General features: G+C 39.8%; 2 protein-coding genes across 7 annotated transcripts in view; one reads left to right on the top strand and one right to left on the bottom strand.

The window, feature by feature from the left end:
• Window positions 1-2,102: 2,102 nt before the first annotated feature.
• Window positions 2,103-11,035, bottom strand: ARMC10 (armadillo repeat containing 10). 2 transcript variants are annotated; one of them, XM_030013580.2, is made up of 6 exons: window positions 10,772-11,035; window positions 8,147-8,298; window positions 6,831-6,965; window positions 5,333-5,509; window positions 4,191-4,262; window positions 2,103-2,918 (listed from the first exon to the last, which is right to left on the bottom strand). In XM_030013580.2, coding segments are annotated over exons 1-6 (792 nt in total). In that variant the 5' UTR covers window positions 10,773-11,035; the 3' UTR covers window positions 2,103-2,663. The 2 variants fall into 2 exon arrangements, with proteins under 2 accessions (XP_029869440.1, XP_029869439.1); XM_030013579.2 differs by lacking the exon at window positions 10,772-11,035 and adding an exon at window positions 9,586-9,700 and having other exon boundaries at window positions 8,147-8,292.
• FBXL13 (F-box and leucine rich repeat protein 13) overlaps window positions 10,583-17,660 on the top strand; it is a 94,162-nt gene continuing 87,084 nt past the window's right edge. For 2 of the 5 annotated variants that reach the window (XM_030013567.2, XM_030013566.2), the window contains exons 1-2: window positions 10,583-10,804; window positions 17,345-17,448. In XM_030013567.2, the coding sequence (XP_029869427.1) occupies window positions 10,730-10,804; window positions 17,345-17,448 (179 nt within the window). In that variant the 5' untranslated portion in view covers window positions 10,583-10,729. Of the gene's footprint in view, window positions 10,805-11,187; window positions 11,352-11,443; window positions 11,551-17,344; window positions 17,449-17,660 lie in introns of those variants that run through there. The other 3 variants (XM_030013568.2, XM_030013569.2, XM_030013570.2) reach the window with 3 other exon arrangements.

Below are 17,660 nucleotides of genomic sequence, written 5' to 3'. Positions count from 1 at the left end.
AAGATTTCTTCATTTGAAAGGGTAATTCTAGTACGGTCCAGATGTATTCACCAGAATTTGTTCAAAACTGGTTTAAAACTACTGTCAGTCATTCAGTGTTGATTTTGTGAGGGTATTTCAGATGAAGTCTCTTTTGGGCCTTGTATTTACACAATAGCTTCAATAACAATTTGGATAATATAATGCATATGACATGCTCATAATATTGTGGAGGACACCAAGCTGCAGGATGTTTTGAGTACTTTGAAGGACATGGTTAAAACTGAACTTGTTTTTTGGGTGGGGTTTTTTTTTTCCAATTTTCAAAATGATCGGTAGACTATGCTGTAGAATTCTGTACTTCAGAAAGAAAGAATGAAACTAAAATACATAATACCTAGATAAGCAGCCACATCGCAGAGAAGTACTGACTTACAAGGATCAGAGACTAAATGTCAGTAATGGCATACGTTTTGTTTTGGATCTATTAATTCACAGCATTTGTATGTAGAACAGTGACTGTTATGCTTTGCTTGGTGCTGATAAGATTCCATCTAGGGTGTGGGGTGGGGGATAAAACAAATTAGACACACCTGCCTGAAGACACTTTGGAGAGTCTTGCCTGATTTCAAAACATCTCAACAGCATTGTTCTATGAAGAAAGCATTTAAAAATAGACCAGAAAAAGAAGACTGAGACAACACTGTAACAAGTTTTCATGTAATTTTAGAAAAGGGTGACTGGTTTCTGTCAGCTATCAAAGCAAAGGATAAGAGATCAATTTTAATTATCGAAAAGATAATATTTGAAAAACTTATATTTAGGCTGGAGAATATGGAGAGGGATATCTAGACATCTTTGTTGTTGAGCTTAGAAAACACATGTCATAAATACCTAGAACAGACTAGTCTAAGTTCTTCTCAGAAGAAGAGAAAGGTGGGATCTGTAAATTGTTAGTGTCTGACCTAGCCTTTATTTTTCTTTGTTTAATACAGAAGCAGAAAAAAATTAAATCACAAAGTGGCAAAACATTAAGTGATTGTAATGTAACTTGCTTATTACAAAACAGTGGTTTTGGAGCAGTGGGAAGGAGAAAGGGAAGTTCACTGTCAATGCAGCAATTGTCAGGGTTCTGACTGGGAGTCATGCCAACTTCTATTTCTGCCTTAATTGTATTCCTGATGAGTTAAAACTACCTCTGCAGATAAATTAGATATATACAGATTTACCCCTGTATTGCTCAGGGCATAGAGGTGTTTTATTTTCGAGGTCAAGTTTTTCTTGCAGTTTTAGCTATTTGCAAAGTTGCCTACTGAAAATAAATATCTATTAAATTACAGAAAAAGAAGAGTAATATTTTATTAAGAGCAGAGTGGGTATATTAACTTAGAAAGATGAAGCATATGGTAACAGTTGAGGTAATACAGCTCTTAAAAATGGTACAAGGTGGAAAACTTGTTTTCTAGCCTTTACGCCTGACACCTTTCTTCCTTTATGATGCGGTGTTCAGGAAGTTCTTGTAGTCTCATTTTAGTATGAAGTGTTTTCTAGTATGTTTTATGTTCATCAGTGAAACTTCTGGGTTTTTTATAGTGATGTTTATATGTATTCCACTTCATTTTTAATTAACTCTGGATTGCTGACTAAAACTTTAGGGGAGCTAACTCAACAGAAGCATTTATTCCAATGATGTTCCAGTTGCAGAGAAAAAGGAGTAAAGCTCTCAAAGGAAAGCAGGCTCAAGGGCTGCTGCAGAACAGGAAGCTTTTGTAAAAATGTAGACTTTTTTTTATAAAGATGAGAATGTTGAATTGCAGTTGCAGATGATCTTTGACTCATAATAAAATACTTTGAAAAATATGTATGCTTTCCTTAGAGTGGCAATTTTAAAGAAAGATAAAATCCTTTCCATTTTTTTCAGTGTAGAAACCTTGCACAGTTGTTAACTACACTGCAGTTTGGCTAAGTGGAATGGATATACTAAGCATATGAGAATGTAGTTTTAGAATATGTTCCATGCAGGTAAGGTGAAAAAACATAGGCTGAGTAACTTTAACATGCAGTTTTCATTGAAAAATTTGTAGGAAATTTGTAGAAACATTTCATTTGTAGGAAGCCAATGATAGTTTGGTATTGTTTTTATTTAGTATTTTCTAAGATTTGCTAGCACCCATTTAGCAGATATCAGATTAATAAAATGTAAAGGTCTAATCTCTAATTGCTAAATCTTTAACGCGCCATTTTATAGAGGTATTTATTCAACAGCTGTAAATACTTAAGGCAACAAAAATTCTTTGACATTGAGAATAATATTTTGATTCACTTTAGTCATCCATTTAAAATGTTCACTGTACGTATGAAAGTTTTCAAGTTTTAAACTATTCCTCCCCCTTTGTGTACATGTACCAGCTGCACACTGGTTTCTCAGTACTAATTAAGCTATTGCTTCTGTCTTGCTCGTGTTAAAAAAAAAAAAAAAACAAAAACCACAAACAAAAAAACTGTCATGCTCTTATATTAAAGACATTGCATTCTCTTTTGTAGTAACTGATCTGTGCCTAGTAATATGGTAGTATTCAGTATTTTTTATGGTTGTTTTACTGTTTGCTTGTTGGGAGTTTTGTAGCATATCATTCCTAAGATTATATATTTTCATCAGGTCAGTCTGTTTTTTAAAAAAATCACTACTGTGTTAATATTCTCACAACTTGCTCTTTCACTTCTGTATCGGGGTGATGCAACAAAGATGCCAGTTTCTGAGCAAATGGGGTAGAGTCCCTGCAGAGCGTGGAGAAAATTGAATGTTCACTGTATTGGTCCTGAATCATGGTGCCATCTTCATTGTTCATATTCTTTTTCAAGTTTGCTGCAAACACCAGGGCTCTGAGCAGAATATCTCTGTTTATACAGTTGTCAAAAAGCAACAGCAGTGATGGCACCTAGGACATTCAAGAAATAATCCATACTTAATCACCAGCAGTAAAAGTACATGTAACTAAATCTAACTTTAAAAAAAAAAAAAAAAAGAAAAAATCTGCACCTAAACCATCTAAAACAAACCCTATGAAATACCAGAACTCCACATGTTGTGAAAGCATGCCAGAAACTTGCACTGCATGCACATTTCCTCTTTAGAAAAGACTAGCTTGTGCATCACAGGCTAATAAATGCTTTGTACTTTCAATCTCCAAAATGTGGCTGTCTGGAAAATTCCCGTTTGGAAGGGTCTGCTTTCCTTCTCAATAATGTTGCTTTGCCCTCTGCAGTGGTCTGAATGTTTTTATGTTAGCACATATAATAAATCAGAAAAGGATACACGTTTAACAGAGAACTGAATGTTTAGCTACCCTAATCTTGTATTAATAATGAAAAGCTGGTAGTATCTACTCTAGATTTGCTCATGGCAGATAGCTCAAAAATAAAAGCCACTGCATCTTTGAAGAAACTTACTTTGGGGAGCGGGAGGAGGATGCAGCACTGTTCCAGTCCCTGACTCTTTGTTTTGGTGTGAGAAAAGGATATAGCTGAAATAAACTTGCATGCCAAGGCCAGCAATAGTCAGATAAACTTCTCCATGAAGATGCAAGTAAATGCACAGGGAAAGTTCACTTACAGTGCTTAAGAGACAACAGTTTTATGGCTGCATTTGAGGAAAGATGTGGGGATTTCAGTGGAATGTGGTCATCTTGGGTACAGTATGTTAGCTATAGAAACAGCTGTTGAGAAGGATCATTTACAGTACTGGTTGTGTTTGATGTTTGTACCTGGTCTTCAATCTATATACTGACTGCGCGTCTGGAAGTGAGGTTTTGGGGTTGTTTTTGAAACTCATCAGGGTACCTTTATTACATACAAAAGTTTACAGTACTACCCCTTTGGTGGAAAGGGAAGGTGAGAACAGGCTTCTGCAAGTTGTCACTGATTATTTGGAATGGTACATAGAAGTATGGCCAACTGTCTTCAAGCGCATAGACCCTGTGACTCTCCCTCTGCAAGTACAGTATCTGTATTACACTACACTCTGGAAGAAAGCTAGCCTGTGAATGAATGTACACTTCTAGCTACCACTACTAACCAGGTACTGCCTAGAATTTTACTCTGGAGTTGCATATATACTTCTAATACGGTAAAATTTTTCTAATGCCTGCACATATCTACATGTATACATGTGTATAAATGCTAAAAATATAATGAAACAGCAAGAACCTTACTTTTGCTCTAAGAAGATGTCTTGTCATGGCTGGGTTTGCAGATAAGTTCACAAGCACTTTCAAAACTTGAATCTGAAGTGAGGAACATATAAGTTCATTGCAAACAGTAAGTACAGCAGTAATGGGCACCAATAATGTCAGCGTTTACTTAGAGAGGAAAAGGTAAAATGGGTGAACTAACCTCTTGAGAGTTGTGCACTTCAGTCTTTGGTATAGGAAAAAACAGACCTTACGGAGTCACTAGCACGTATGTACTAACTATAGACATTTTAGAAGCAAATTCAGTTTAACTTAAACATCGAAGTAAGGCAAGATCTATCAACAACTCACAGTAGGCAAAATATGGAATATTTTTAAAATAGACAGAGGATGGTTAAGCACTGTATTTAAAATGTGATCAGAAGTATATACAGATACACTTTGGTACTTTCCTGGACCTTATAACACTAATCTTTTAACTAAACACTAGAAAAAGGCCAAGTGCTACTTATAGTACGTCAGTAAAATATGTCTGCTAAGCTTAATGGAAATGTGGTTTGGAAAACTGGTATGATCTGATAGAGCAACTGAGTACATTGATATCGATGGTACTGTGACATCTTGAATAAATCCTGAATTTGGTCCCCAATTGAAGCTTTTATCTTTTTTCAATATTACAATAATTCACAAATAAGCACAATTTCCTATTGCAGTCACTAGAGTTGCAAGAGGTGCAATAAGCATAAGGGAACAGAAGTCCATAACTTAGGTTATCACTGCTTGGCATGTTTCCCTAGGGAGATTCGTGCATCAGTGAAGCCTTTCACATGCAGATTCTCCTTGCTCTGTGATGCAGTAGCAATGTTTAGCAAGCAGAAGAGAATTCTGGAGTTGCTATAGCAAAGGCATAGGACAATAGCAGTGCACACAGCACTGCTTTAGTAGAGCTCTAGCCCAACGGTTCCATTATCAAGATTCCCTTTCTCCCCTCTTTCTGAATTTACATTGAGAAAGTAATATAGATCCATATTTTATGCACTATCTGCTATCACTAATGAATATTAGACTGTGCTTAGAAAATCAAAACCATTTTACAAGAACAGTAAAAAGGAGACAAGTAAAGCGGCTTCATAAATGGTTTGTAACAATACACTACCCAGTACCTGTGTCCTTTCAGTTCCTTCTGAAAGCAAATGAAACAAGCATGGAATTGAGTTTATCATCTTATGGTGGTAGTCACTGGTAACAGACATATTTGTCAACAATCTGAGTCCAGCTAGCTGCAGATCAGAGTTCAGGGGAGCTGACTCAACGTTCCTGCAAACTTGCACAATATATACCTGGGGAAAAAGGGAAGCAGAAAAAAAGAGAAGGCATTTTTTGACACAAGCAGATTTTCTATTCACGAATAGGATCAGTGGTCTAGCTACAGTAGCGTAAATACCTCTTGAACACTGCTGGCTGAATACATAACCTGATCAAGGTTCTTAGAAACAAGTACTTTTTTGTTTTGAATATATTCAAACATTCTATTGGGATGATAGAAGCAGATGTTAGAGAGTTATGCTCACTAACCTTCCTGAAGCATAAATTGCTCTGAAAACCCAAATTCCTTTGACTCCATCTCAGAAGTGGCACAGCTGCTTTAAGGAGTTATTTAAAAAATCACTTACAGCAACTAACGTCATCTTAAATGTTAAGAACAAGCTAAGGGCAAGTCTTGGAATAAAATCCTTTCTTCCAACTGTGTGGCCCATTCACTGGAGTACTCCTCAGGAACAGTGATGACAACTGACATTAACAACTATTATTTACCAAATTTTCTTCTGGATGACAGTATACAGCAAATCTTGGAGTCTTAACTGAGAAAAAAATTACTTTGCCTTTACCAAAGGAGTTGTTTTCTACCTATATGCCTACATAAATATCTGCTGTTGGCAAGCACTACTTTAAAAAAAATTGCTCAGCACTAAAGATGCTGCAAACTACCACATACAGTCAAACTGCCTTTTTCTCAAGCTAATGAAAAAACTAGTAAAAATCTTCAAATCTGCATCAGCTCACTGCTTGGACACTTCTTGATCTATTGATTAATCTGATAATGTCAAAGTGGATACTTTTTTGATGGTTGGTCCTTTCACATCCATAGCATCTACTATATTTACCAGCGGGACTTGTTATCATTTTTACATACTATTCTTTTAAAATGAAAGTATCACCCTGAAAAATTGGTCTTACACAAACGCAGGGGATCAATTACTGTTTTCTTCTCCCTTGCCTAAGGAGTAATGCTAAGTTCAGTCTGCAATCCATCCTATGAAACAACCACTGCTGATGTTCTAGGCATGTTTGGAACTCATCTTGCCTCACATAATTTTACTACAAACTTAGCAGCACAATCTCTGTTTAACAGCATTTGGTGAAAGCTGAACACAAACTGCCTAGTTTCCTAACTGTCTTAAAAAAGTAAGTGCCAGTGATCCAATGCATTTTTAAGTTATCCTTTTGGCCTTAGGACGCACAGATCATCCAGATCTGCTGACTCGTATGGCTAACATCAAAACATTTGGGCATCCTGGCTTATATTTAACAAATATGCTGAAAGCCTTATACTATCTCCTGTGTCTCAATTACTTTGATTTTTCCCTTTAAGAAACTTACCTGTATCTCTTCCTGATTTTTAATATTCATACTCAAATTATTAAGTGCATTTAGTGCTTTTTCTTTAACTTTGGGAACGCAATCTGAGAGCATCCCTCCAATAACAGAAAGGCCACCCAAATTTCGGATTATGTCCTGAAATATAAAACAGATATTTAATAAGATTTTTAAAAATTTAAATTAAATGCTGAAGGCTTTCCTCAAAGTTTCCATTTTAACGCAAATAGAATGTGTGAATGAAGACTTCCAGAACAGACTACTCTGTTTGAAGAGAGAGTGTTAGTAGATATTGCTTTATTGCTTCCATTGAAATTAAGGATAGTCCTGCTTAGGGCCAAAGTATTATTTGACATTATTTGACAATGGCACAACACCTTTAGTTTTAAAATCTGGCCTGCAGAGCATGCTTAAAGCATTTTAGATTATAAAGAATCAAAGGTAACTATTGCATAATGACTTTATAGAATAGCTGAGCCAGGCCACAGTACCTAAAAGTCCTGACTGAACAGAACAGAATTTCAAGATAACAGCTTTATATTATTATGAGTAGAACTTCCAAAACTTTATCTTTCTTTTCCATTACATTTGATTTTTTTAAAATCTTTTTCACTTAGACTCTAACCATCACTGAAAAAAAACATGTACTGTTTTCAAGTAAATGAAAAATGGGCCAATGGGCCTTGGGATTCAGTTACATTCTGTTCCGAGAGATTTCTATTAAGAAAACAGTTCTGAGAATCCAAAATAGACAGCTGTCATAAGTACCATGCAAAAAGGACAGGAAAAAAAAAAAAGGGTGGGACCCTGGAGGTTAAACCTTTACAAAGGCATGAAAATCTGCATCCAGCTCAAAGCTTTTCTGCATTGTATTTCCAATTGATTTGAAGAGACCTGGAGAGTTGGAAAGTTGCTAAGATGTAAGTATCATACAACTTTGTAAAGATAAAAAATTAGTTTAAATTATCTCAGTAAATTTCAGACCTCATCCTGAAAGAATTTAACCCTTCTCCAATTCAACCCTTTCATTAACATTACGTAACTGTAAGCAACAAAAGATACATTTACAGCATATTTAAAATATAGAAGTCTGTACAGACTTTTTAAGTTGTACAAACATTAAGCTTAGGCAAATTCTGTGAAGCTGGTAAATTATATTATTTGGGCTAGCAGAAATTAAAACATAGACATAAAATAGGTTTTAGAACACAAGCTATCCTAGCTCTCAGTCCTGTGTCACTCTTCAGCAAAACAGCACCTCTCATCTTCCATTACAACTGGTATTGAAACACTGTTGTTTTTTACAGAACAATACTTACTTGATTTACAGAGAAGGCAGCACTGTTGCTGAGAGTGATTAAAGCTTGCTCTTGAATTAATGGATCATCTGTGGCCTGGAGCAAATGAATAAGTTTCTGTAGAGCATCCTCATCCACGGTATGGGTTGATGCTGGAGGACTGTTGTCTGTCAGTGTTTAAAAATGAAATACTTGATACCGAGTTCGAGACATTTCACTTAGTTACCAGTTAACGTTTTTTACAAAGCTGAGGTTTAGCTCTCAGTTGTAGGATGCGTTGTTTTGATTGTACCCAACCGTCATATCATGGCAAAAAGACTGTTTTACGACAGCAAGATTTCCAGCCTTTCCCTCACCTCCAGTCCTCTGCCTGCCTCTTTTCAAAGTAGAAAATAAAAGGAATACATAGTAACATCTTGAGGTGTATTACCCTCTGGTTAACCAACAGCAAACCTCCCCTTCAAAATTATTAGGAATATTCACCAAACATGTTAACTTTTTTCCTTGTGTTCCCTGAAATGAAATATGGAAATCTGTCTGGACACTGTAGGAAAACAAAACTTCTGACTTGCAGACTGCTACTTCCAGAAATTATGATAAAGACGTTTTGCTAGAACCCCGAGGTCCTTTGACAAAGTAACAACCCCAATGTTAAGAACACTGCCTATGACGGCATCACTCAAACAACTGAGGAAGGCTGTTTCTGAGTCAGGATGATGTTATGGAGTACCTGGCTTTCAAAAAAGGGTGACACAAATGCCATCAAAGACCATTTTCAGCCAGGTTGGAGGCAGAACTATTTAGCTAGCTGAATAGCCTGAAGACCCAATCTATGACTACTGGACTAGTCAGCGATGACTCGAGATGACTTCTGAGAAGCTAACCAGTCCTTTATAATTCCACATATTTGCTTCCACTATCTCACCAGGCAAACACCACGGTATTCTTCGGCGAGGTCAAAGTTAATTATGATGATCCAAGACCTTGCTTGAAAAACAAAATCCTTTTTTATCCTCATCTCACCCTCATCCTCGTCTAAAGACTGTTTAGCTTTGAATTACAGGGGGGACACAAATAACTTTAATATCAGAACAGCAAATCAGCCCAGTAAGTAAATACACTGATTGGACGTACGCTTTAAGGGATGTAAAAAATAAAAAATTAGGCTTTTGTAAAAATAAAACGTGCTCGAGAGTCCTCTGAACGCGTCGCATGGCTATCAGAGGGCCGACAGGCAGGACCGCGGTACCCCCTCTCACGGGGAGCAGGTCCGCCCCGAGGCCGCAGGCGGGCAGCAGCCCGGAGCCGCGCTCCAGGGGCGGGGGCTGGAAGCCGGCGCCGGGCCCCGCCACAGCTGCGCGGACCTGCTCCGCGCCCACCGGCACAGCGGAGGCCCGGCCGGGGCCCGCTCGGCCCGCAGGCAGGCGGCGGCGCGCCGGCCCTCCCGCCCTGCCCCTCACCTGAGGGCCGCCGCCGCCGCCGGCCGCCCGCCGCCAGCCGCCACAGGCAGTAGCAGGCGCCAGCCCCGAGCAGGACGGCCGCCGCTCTCACCGCCGCCCCCCGCGGCTCCCCCATTTCCCCCGGCGGCGGCAGCGCCCCTGCCCGCGCCGCCCGCCCGCGGAAGCCGCCGCCCCATCCGGCGCGGCTCAGCTCAGCTCCGGCCCCGCTTCCCTTCCCTTCCCTCCCGCAGCCGGGCCCTGGGGCCCGCGGCTCTGCCCTGCCGCGGGTCTGCCGGGGGTGCCGAGGGAGTCCCCGGCCCTGCTGGGGCGCAGCGAAGCGCAAACCCGCGTAGCGACGACGTTTTAGAGGAAAAAAAACCAGCGCGCGCCCCCAGGCCGGTCTGAGCACCGCGTACCGAACAGGCTTCCCCTTTGGGAAGGCTGCTGCAGCCGGTACCTGGGAGGGAAATAAAGATGCGCCTTTTTTATAGCTACCAAGCTGCTTATAAAGACATTAATTAGGCCAGACACAACCTCCCTAAAAAAAAAAACCCCAAAACCAAACCACAACTATTTAAAGTTTTAACAAAACACGGCAATGTATTAAAAATACAGATGCTGAAAACATTTGCCTCGGGGGTGCGTATACCTGCCGGCCAAATCCTCACCACGCTTGCTGGCTTTAAATACGAATGCAGGGCCACGGTTTCTCAGCCGCTGCCCTTTCCGACACCTAACACCTGCAAACGTGCTGGGCCTCCGTGGTGCACGCTGGCAGCAGCAGCAGGGAACGCCGGTAGCGCTTAGCTCGGCTGAAAACTGGGCCGGGGTGGAGAGCCGAAGCACTGGCAAGGAAACCCTGGTAGTGCGGGGCTGGGAGGGCCATCCGGGACCGCTCGGAGCAGTAATCGGCAGACACCCCTCTCTCTGCCTCCGGGCGCATGAAAGCCTTTCCACCGCTCCTCGCCCCACGCGACGGGGGAGCGGGGAGCAGGCTGGGGCGGACAGGGGTGCGTAGCTGTCCGCGGGGCAGGGACAGGGTGCCCGTCCCAGCCGGCTGCAGGTGCCGCGGAGGGCGGCAGCGGGGACGGCAGGGCACCTCGGCCCGGGCAGCTGCAGGCCGCGGGCCCGTTGCTACGCGACCGCCGCTGCGCCCAGCGCCGCCATGGCGTCCCTCGGGACCGCGAGCCCCGAGCTCCGCGCTTACTTCAGCCGCCACAACCTCCTCCACGTCTACGAGGTAACGGCGGCAGAGCCCGCCGAGCGGGGCGGCGGGAAACGGCCCCCTCCTTACACCCCGGGATCCGCAGCTAGCCAGCCAGCCAGCCGCCCGCCCCGGCCCGCGCCCCCGCTTTCCGCGCAGGCGCCGCCGCTGGCGGGCGGGAAGGGTGGCGGGGTCGGCCCGCGCCATGGCAGGCGTTGCGGGGAGCACGTCGCCCCGCGGTGTGTGGGAGGCAGCCTTCTCGGCCGCCCCTGCCCTCCACCACCCGGCCGGTCGTCCTAGGTGGTCGGCAGCCTGGTCCCCACTGGAGCCGGTGGGACCGCAGACTCGCCCGGTAGCCTCCCTGGGAGGGAGGCGACCCCCCGCCGCGAAGGGTTCCCCCCCCCCCCCCCCCCCCCCTTGCCCCTGAGCAGTGCCCAGGTGCCGGGTCCCTCAGCGTTGGCCAGGGTATTTCACACCCCTGACGCTGCTCTCTGCTGGTGTGGGCCGTGGTTTCGTTCTTCTGTTAATAGCTTGCTTCAAGCAATTTGTGAAAACTGTAAACATAGGAGCAAGATGGAACAAGGTAATTCTGCTTCTTAATCCATGTTTAAACTCAACCGATGACTGAAATGAAGGCAAGTGCAGTGAACTGCACCAGCACCTTCCCTAGATTTGCTTAAGTTCTTTAGTTTTTACAGAAGTACCTCTACGTGTCAGCTGGACACTTCTTTCCTTTTTGAGTGCTACGGGTACAACCTGTAGTTTTTAATGGCCTGTCAAAGGTAAGGATGGCGGTGGACCACCTTTCAGATACTGGTCCCCTTGTCTCAGGTGGATTAGATATTTATTGGCCCAGGAGTAAATAAACCTCATGAAATGTTGGAGAGTAAAATTGTTTGTCATAACATGAAGGACTGTGGGGGAAGCAGAGTTGGTGGGTTTGCCTTCATGATTCTTAACTGATTCTCTATTTTTTTAGTTTCCTCCCTGTTTGTCACATTCATCTCTGCCTGTTTCAAAATCTGCAGCAGCTGTTCTTCAGTTTCCTTAAAACAAAGAAAGGCACAATGCACAAATACAAGTTTAAGAGACATCCTGATACTTTTAAGCTACCAAAAATAGACCCCATTTGCAAGCAGCTATTACAGTGAGGATTTCCATGGAAACATTAATAAAGAAATCTTGAGCCAATTAGAATAATTATAGAGCAGCGCTGCCATGCAGACTGAGTACCTCTCCTGAGAGTCTGTCTCTTGATCATTCTTTGTTTTTTAAAGCACAGAAAAACAAAAGATAAGATATATTTGTGTGAGGTGTATTTCTTGGTTCAGCACTTCAAAAATAGCTCATATTTACATTTCTAAGCAAAAGTTATAAATACCTTTATAGCAACAGTGGCATTAAGTTAATAAACTAAAAATGAAAGAATTAAGATTAAAAGGAATTTCTTAGAAGAAAGAACCAGTTAAAAATTAGCCTGTGTAAGATTTTTTTTTAATCATTTTTTTTCTTCTTTCTTAGAGGTTGGTGCTTGCTGATATCTAGCCATATTTCTTAATTCATTTTATTACATTTTAATTTCTTTCTGAAGTTACAGTATGCTTGGTATGAAGGTAAATGAGATAATACTGGTCCCTGTATTAAGGAACATCAAAGCTAAGCTGAGACCTATGAACATTTATACAGATATTCTCAAAATTAAGGATATAGAATTCTAAAATGGCCATTTGTTTAAGTCTTTTTACAGTTAGGTTGTGGTTTGGACATGGTCCAAACACAGTTGGAGTCCAAATAATCATGTCCAAATAATTTGGGATTCCCTGCTGCGTCTGAGTGTTTCATTCCTGTCTGATTTCTCTCTTTCAGTTCTCATCCAGATTTACTTCTAAACAGTATCCATAAAAAGTCAGGCAAACTGTAATCCTGCAAACACTATGCGTATGACGACTTTCACTGTTGTTAGTAGCTGTATTCTTACAAAGTTAAAATTAAATATGGATAGAGAGCTGGCTTATGATTTTTCTGCTGTATGACCCAAATGAATTTTGCCATGAAGGGTAAATGGCTAAAGTGGTAGGATGAGGAATGGGGTTATGGCTGGAAGGAGAAGCCTTTGAGAGAAGCCAGGCTTTCTGCTCTGGGTTAATGGAAGGCTGAAGCTCATGGCCAGTCCTGGCCTCATTATGTGTTTCACACAACCTCCTCTTTTTCTCCTCTTCCCCTCGGGGGAACAGCCACAACAGACCAGACTTTCTGGGTTGTCCAGAGACAAAGTTGACTACCATTTTGTCAGAGTTTTGCATCAGTTTCATGATCACAGTTAATTTGCTGCTTTGGGGTGCTGCACACCATGCTAGAACTCCTCCTGGGGATAGCAGGCTTTTACTGTCTTTGCAAAACACATCTGGTTTAAGGGTGTAGTCTCTTATTGCAGGTAGATATGAAATAATAATAATAATATTTAGTATTTATAACACTGCATTGACATTTAAGCAAGGTGTTAATGGAATAGCTGAAATGTATAAATGGTAATGTAACTGGAATATACAGTGAACAGCACATCTTCAGCACTGGAAGTATGAGGCTGGGAAATAACACACCTCTGTAGCAAAATAACAAAATTCATATTTTTCTTGGTAAATTTTTTTTTTATATTGATCTCACATACTACTTCTTGCAATAATCATCATCATCATCATAATGCTTAGAAACCTAGGTAATGACTCAGGATACTATGTTGTGCTAGGTGCTATACATTTATCAAAAGACGTTCCCTACCCAGGTGCCTTATAAGCTGATGGTGAGTCAGCAAATGGACATAAGAAACACAAATGGGCATGAAAAACACAAAGACACTGTAAGATTGATGAGCAGGGATAGGCAGTAGTCACAACCCATCAAAACCAACCATCATCAAGGCCTTTTATCCAGGCTTCACAGAAAAGAGAGTCTTTGTGGAACCTATTTAGTTCATTTTTTAATATTCAACAGGAAAAGATACAGTCTCTTGATTTTAGTAGGTGCTTCTGGAAAAGCACTGCACATTATGAGGGTTTGCAAGAAAACAGCAGGACCTGTTAACAAAACTACATCTAGCCATCTACTGATTCTGGATAGGTTATGGGGTTTGGGAGAATCATTAAGTTTAAAGCTTGTTACATCTCTAATAGATTACTATTGGGTAGACGCTGTTTTGATTTGTAAGAGTAAGAGAAAATGATGAAACTATGCCACTGTTAAGAATTTTTGGTAAAAATGACTATGTTGGGTTTAGGTTACCTGATTTTTGAGGCATAGAACTTAGATATTGAAACTTTTTGCTTTGGAAAACTTTATAGACAAGACATGAATGTTTCTTCATCCTCTTAGGGAATATTTTCTAAGGCACAGCTGATAGTCATCATCCATGCCACCCAGTCATGCTCTCTATTTGGTGTTGGAAATAAATGGAAGTTACTGTTTAGAAAATATCTGTTAACATCAACAAAACTATTGGTCTGTGTACTGAGCTCATTTCAATGACAAAAAAATGTTATAGCTGAAGAGTTTGTAAAACTTGTTGGATATCAGTATCAAATATTTTATTCAGATGATGACTATGCTGATTCTCAATAGCTCTCTTTCACACATGAATAAGGAATAAGAATATATGTAGCTAGGTATGAATGTATTTTTAACAGTTGCTAAATGTACACAGGAAGGGATGCTAAAAATGGTTCTTCCATTACTGAGCTTTAAATTGAATGCTGCACAATTTTAGGACTTTTCCTTTGTGAACTTTTAAACAACAGATGAGCTTTTTCAGATTGATGAATAGAAGCAGTTCATATAAAAACTGACCTAAATATTTAATTCTAGCCTGATAACTTACTTGCAATGCAGCAGTTTTGTTGATTTTTTTTTTTTTTTTTTTTAATACTTGTTTGGTAGTTGGTTAGCTGGGGGTTGTGATGATGTGTGACTAATGATCATTTGATGTATGAGTATACTTTTAGTTGTTTAATGTTATGAATAAATAAAATTTATAGGGTGAGAAAAATTGTAGGTGGACTCTTTCAGATTGTTGAGAGTCTTGTAGAAGTCTGATAGAAATAGCCAGACTTGTACAGATTTGGCTTAATTGTTTTCAGTTTTATGCCTGGCCCAAGCATCACTGAAGAGTACCTGAATGAGAATTGCAAGACCAGGTGTTACGATTCCTTCCTTATTTAAGTGTTATAAAGGAATTCTCAAATGCTAAACAGAGGCCTTGCACTCCAATATATGGTTGCATAGTTTGGATTTCCTGTTTTAGAGACCTTTCAGAACATCCAAAGGAAAATAGTTGTTTATGTGTGTTTGAAAAAGTAAAAAAAAAAAAAAGTAACAAAACTTGAAATAATAAAAAATGGCATTCATATGGCAGACATGTACTGGCTCAATCCAGCAGAGGGAGTAGCCGACCAATGTTGGGATTGGCTTTGGGAAATCTGTCCCTGCGAAAATTTGTTATGAAAGCCATTTAACTGCCTGTATATTATTTAAAAGTATATTATTTGTCATTAATTACAGTGAAAAGTGATGGAGTTGTAATATTTTCTTAATATAGTCAACCATCAAGATATACCTTGCAAGTTACATTTTTGTTAAGAAGATTGAAGAGATGCTAAGGTTGGAATCAATGTGTTGATTAGTGTTATAAATATTCAAGGTGTCTAAACTGAAGACAGTTGCCTTTCATTGTGTCTGCGCATAAAGAAATATTTTTCTTTGCCTTTTCATATTGGTCTTAACTTAGAATAATAGAATTGTTTGGGTTGGAAGAAACCTTCAAAGACCATCAAGTCTAACCCCCCTGCAATGGGCAGGGACATCTTTCACTAGATCAAGTTGCTCAAAGGCCCATCCAGCCTGCCTTTGAACACTTCCAGTGATGGGATATCCACAACTTCTGTTCAACAGCCTTCAGAGATCCTTTCGAATTTACATTACTGTCTGATTCTGTTTCTACATTGTATTCTGATTAGCATGTGGAAAGCCTCTCCAGCACACAAAAGTTCCCAGGCTGCTCCTTCTACCTGCCTGCCCTGCTCTCTGCCTCTACAGAGTGAGGGCCCGCTTGACAGGGTGCTTTTCCTCACCTGTATGTTGTGCATGGCTTTTGCTCTATATCCATAGCATGGTTTTGATTCAGAGCCTTCCTCTTTTCCCTTGTCCTCCCACCATGCTTCCTGAAAAGGATTCAAGCACATGCTCCACATTAATTTAATAATAGCAAGAGGCCATGTCTTGAAAGGAAAGTAGTATTGCATCATCTGAGTTTGTACAGTGAGTAAACCATTATATTATTGTTTTGTCTTGATCCAGCAAACATGCTTCAGATATTTCCTGGTTTTAAAATTTAGTTTTATATTTATATAGACCAGTTGTATTACAGTAATAACAAGTCACAATCAACATGGATGTTAGAAAATGAAGAAAGTATTTCTATGCACTGAGTGCATAGGTGAAAGGCCATGGTTTGGGAAAATTAAACATAAGTGGATGGTGAGAGTGCACAGTCAGAATTTTGGTGATGAGCTTAGAGAGGCCAGAGCAGACTCTGAATGGCAAAATTTAGTTGTGTACCATCGAACTGCACCATGGGGAGTGGTGGTAGTGAAAAGCGGGCAGAGGCAAAGAAAAACAGTTCTCTAAGTGTCAGGGCTGAAAGAAAATCTAAAAAATTCAGATGTTGTTTTTGTGATAACCAATAAAAGCTAGTTTCTTTATAACAGACAGAGGGAAATAGAAACAAGAGAGTGTGTACCAGGACAGCATCTTTTGCCTTAACATAGGTTAACGTCTAGTTAAAGATACACAGTCATGTTTTGAAATTTTTACCGGGCACAAAAACTTCTAGTTTATAGTTTTCATTAAATATTCACTTAAATAACTGCAATTTGCCAGTATACTTTTAAAAATCAATATACTTTGGACATTCTTGCTGTATGTGAGCTCACAATCCAAAAATAAACAATCTATGTCCTTTAGCTGAAGACAGCTAAAGGACAAATGAGAAAAATGGTTCACTGGTTATTGTGCATTATTACTAAAAGATAATGCAAAATAGTGTGATAACACAATCCTGAAAAGCAAATCTTTTTTTTTAAACTGCATTTTGTTTTCAATACTGGTTACAAGATCAATTTGTGGCCATGCTTCCCATTCAACATACTCTTTAGTACAAAGGATTAATCTTGTTTTAAATTCTATTTTTCATTAAGTAAATAAAATTATCCAATCTTCTATATATTCTTTCTTTAATGCACATTAAAAGCAATGAAATTCTTAGTAGAAATTGTTAAAGAAATACCACATGTTTTATTACTACCCTAAACCCAGTGCTTTGAAGTCTAGCCATTGAACTATGCTGTTACATGCAATATCACCTTTAAAAATTGAATGAAAGGGGAGGTAAGTGACAAAAAGAAATGCTTCTCTTTTTTACAGTATTTTAAAAGATGCTGGTAATCTTGTGCTTATTTTAACAGTTTCATATCTAGATGTTACTTTGCTGTTAACACAAAGGCATTAATTTGAAGTTTCTTTTTGCAGGTGCTGCTTTGTGGTGTAATTGTTATGCGTCCAGAAGATCCACTTAAATTTTTAGAAGAAAAGCTCAGAGAAATAATGGAAAAGGGATTAGATGCTGTCTTATGGTACATACTAAATGATTGTGTGTGTGCTATGTGGTTTATAATATTGAACTTGGACTTATAAAATATGCTAATGGCACAGCATCTACTGTGTAGACTGCAAGTTAAATGTTAATACCGCTTTTTCTGCAAATATTAATGGCATATGATATTGCAAATACAGTAAGACAATATCTTCTAAAAACATAGAAAATATTTTTATTTTCATATCTATG

Source organism: Aquila chrysaetos, chromosome 5 (assembly GCF_900496995.4).
Source record: "Aquila chrysaetos chrysaetos chromosome 5, bAquChr1.4, whole genome shotgun sequence".
NCBI classification, from domain to species: Eukaryota; Metazoa; Chordata; class Aves; order Accipitriformes; family Accipitridae; genus Aquila; species Aquila chrysaetos.
Note: the sequence above shows the minus strand (reverse complement) of the source record. Positions and strands in the feature narration are given on the sequence as shown.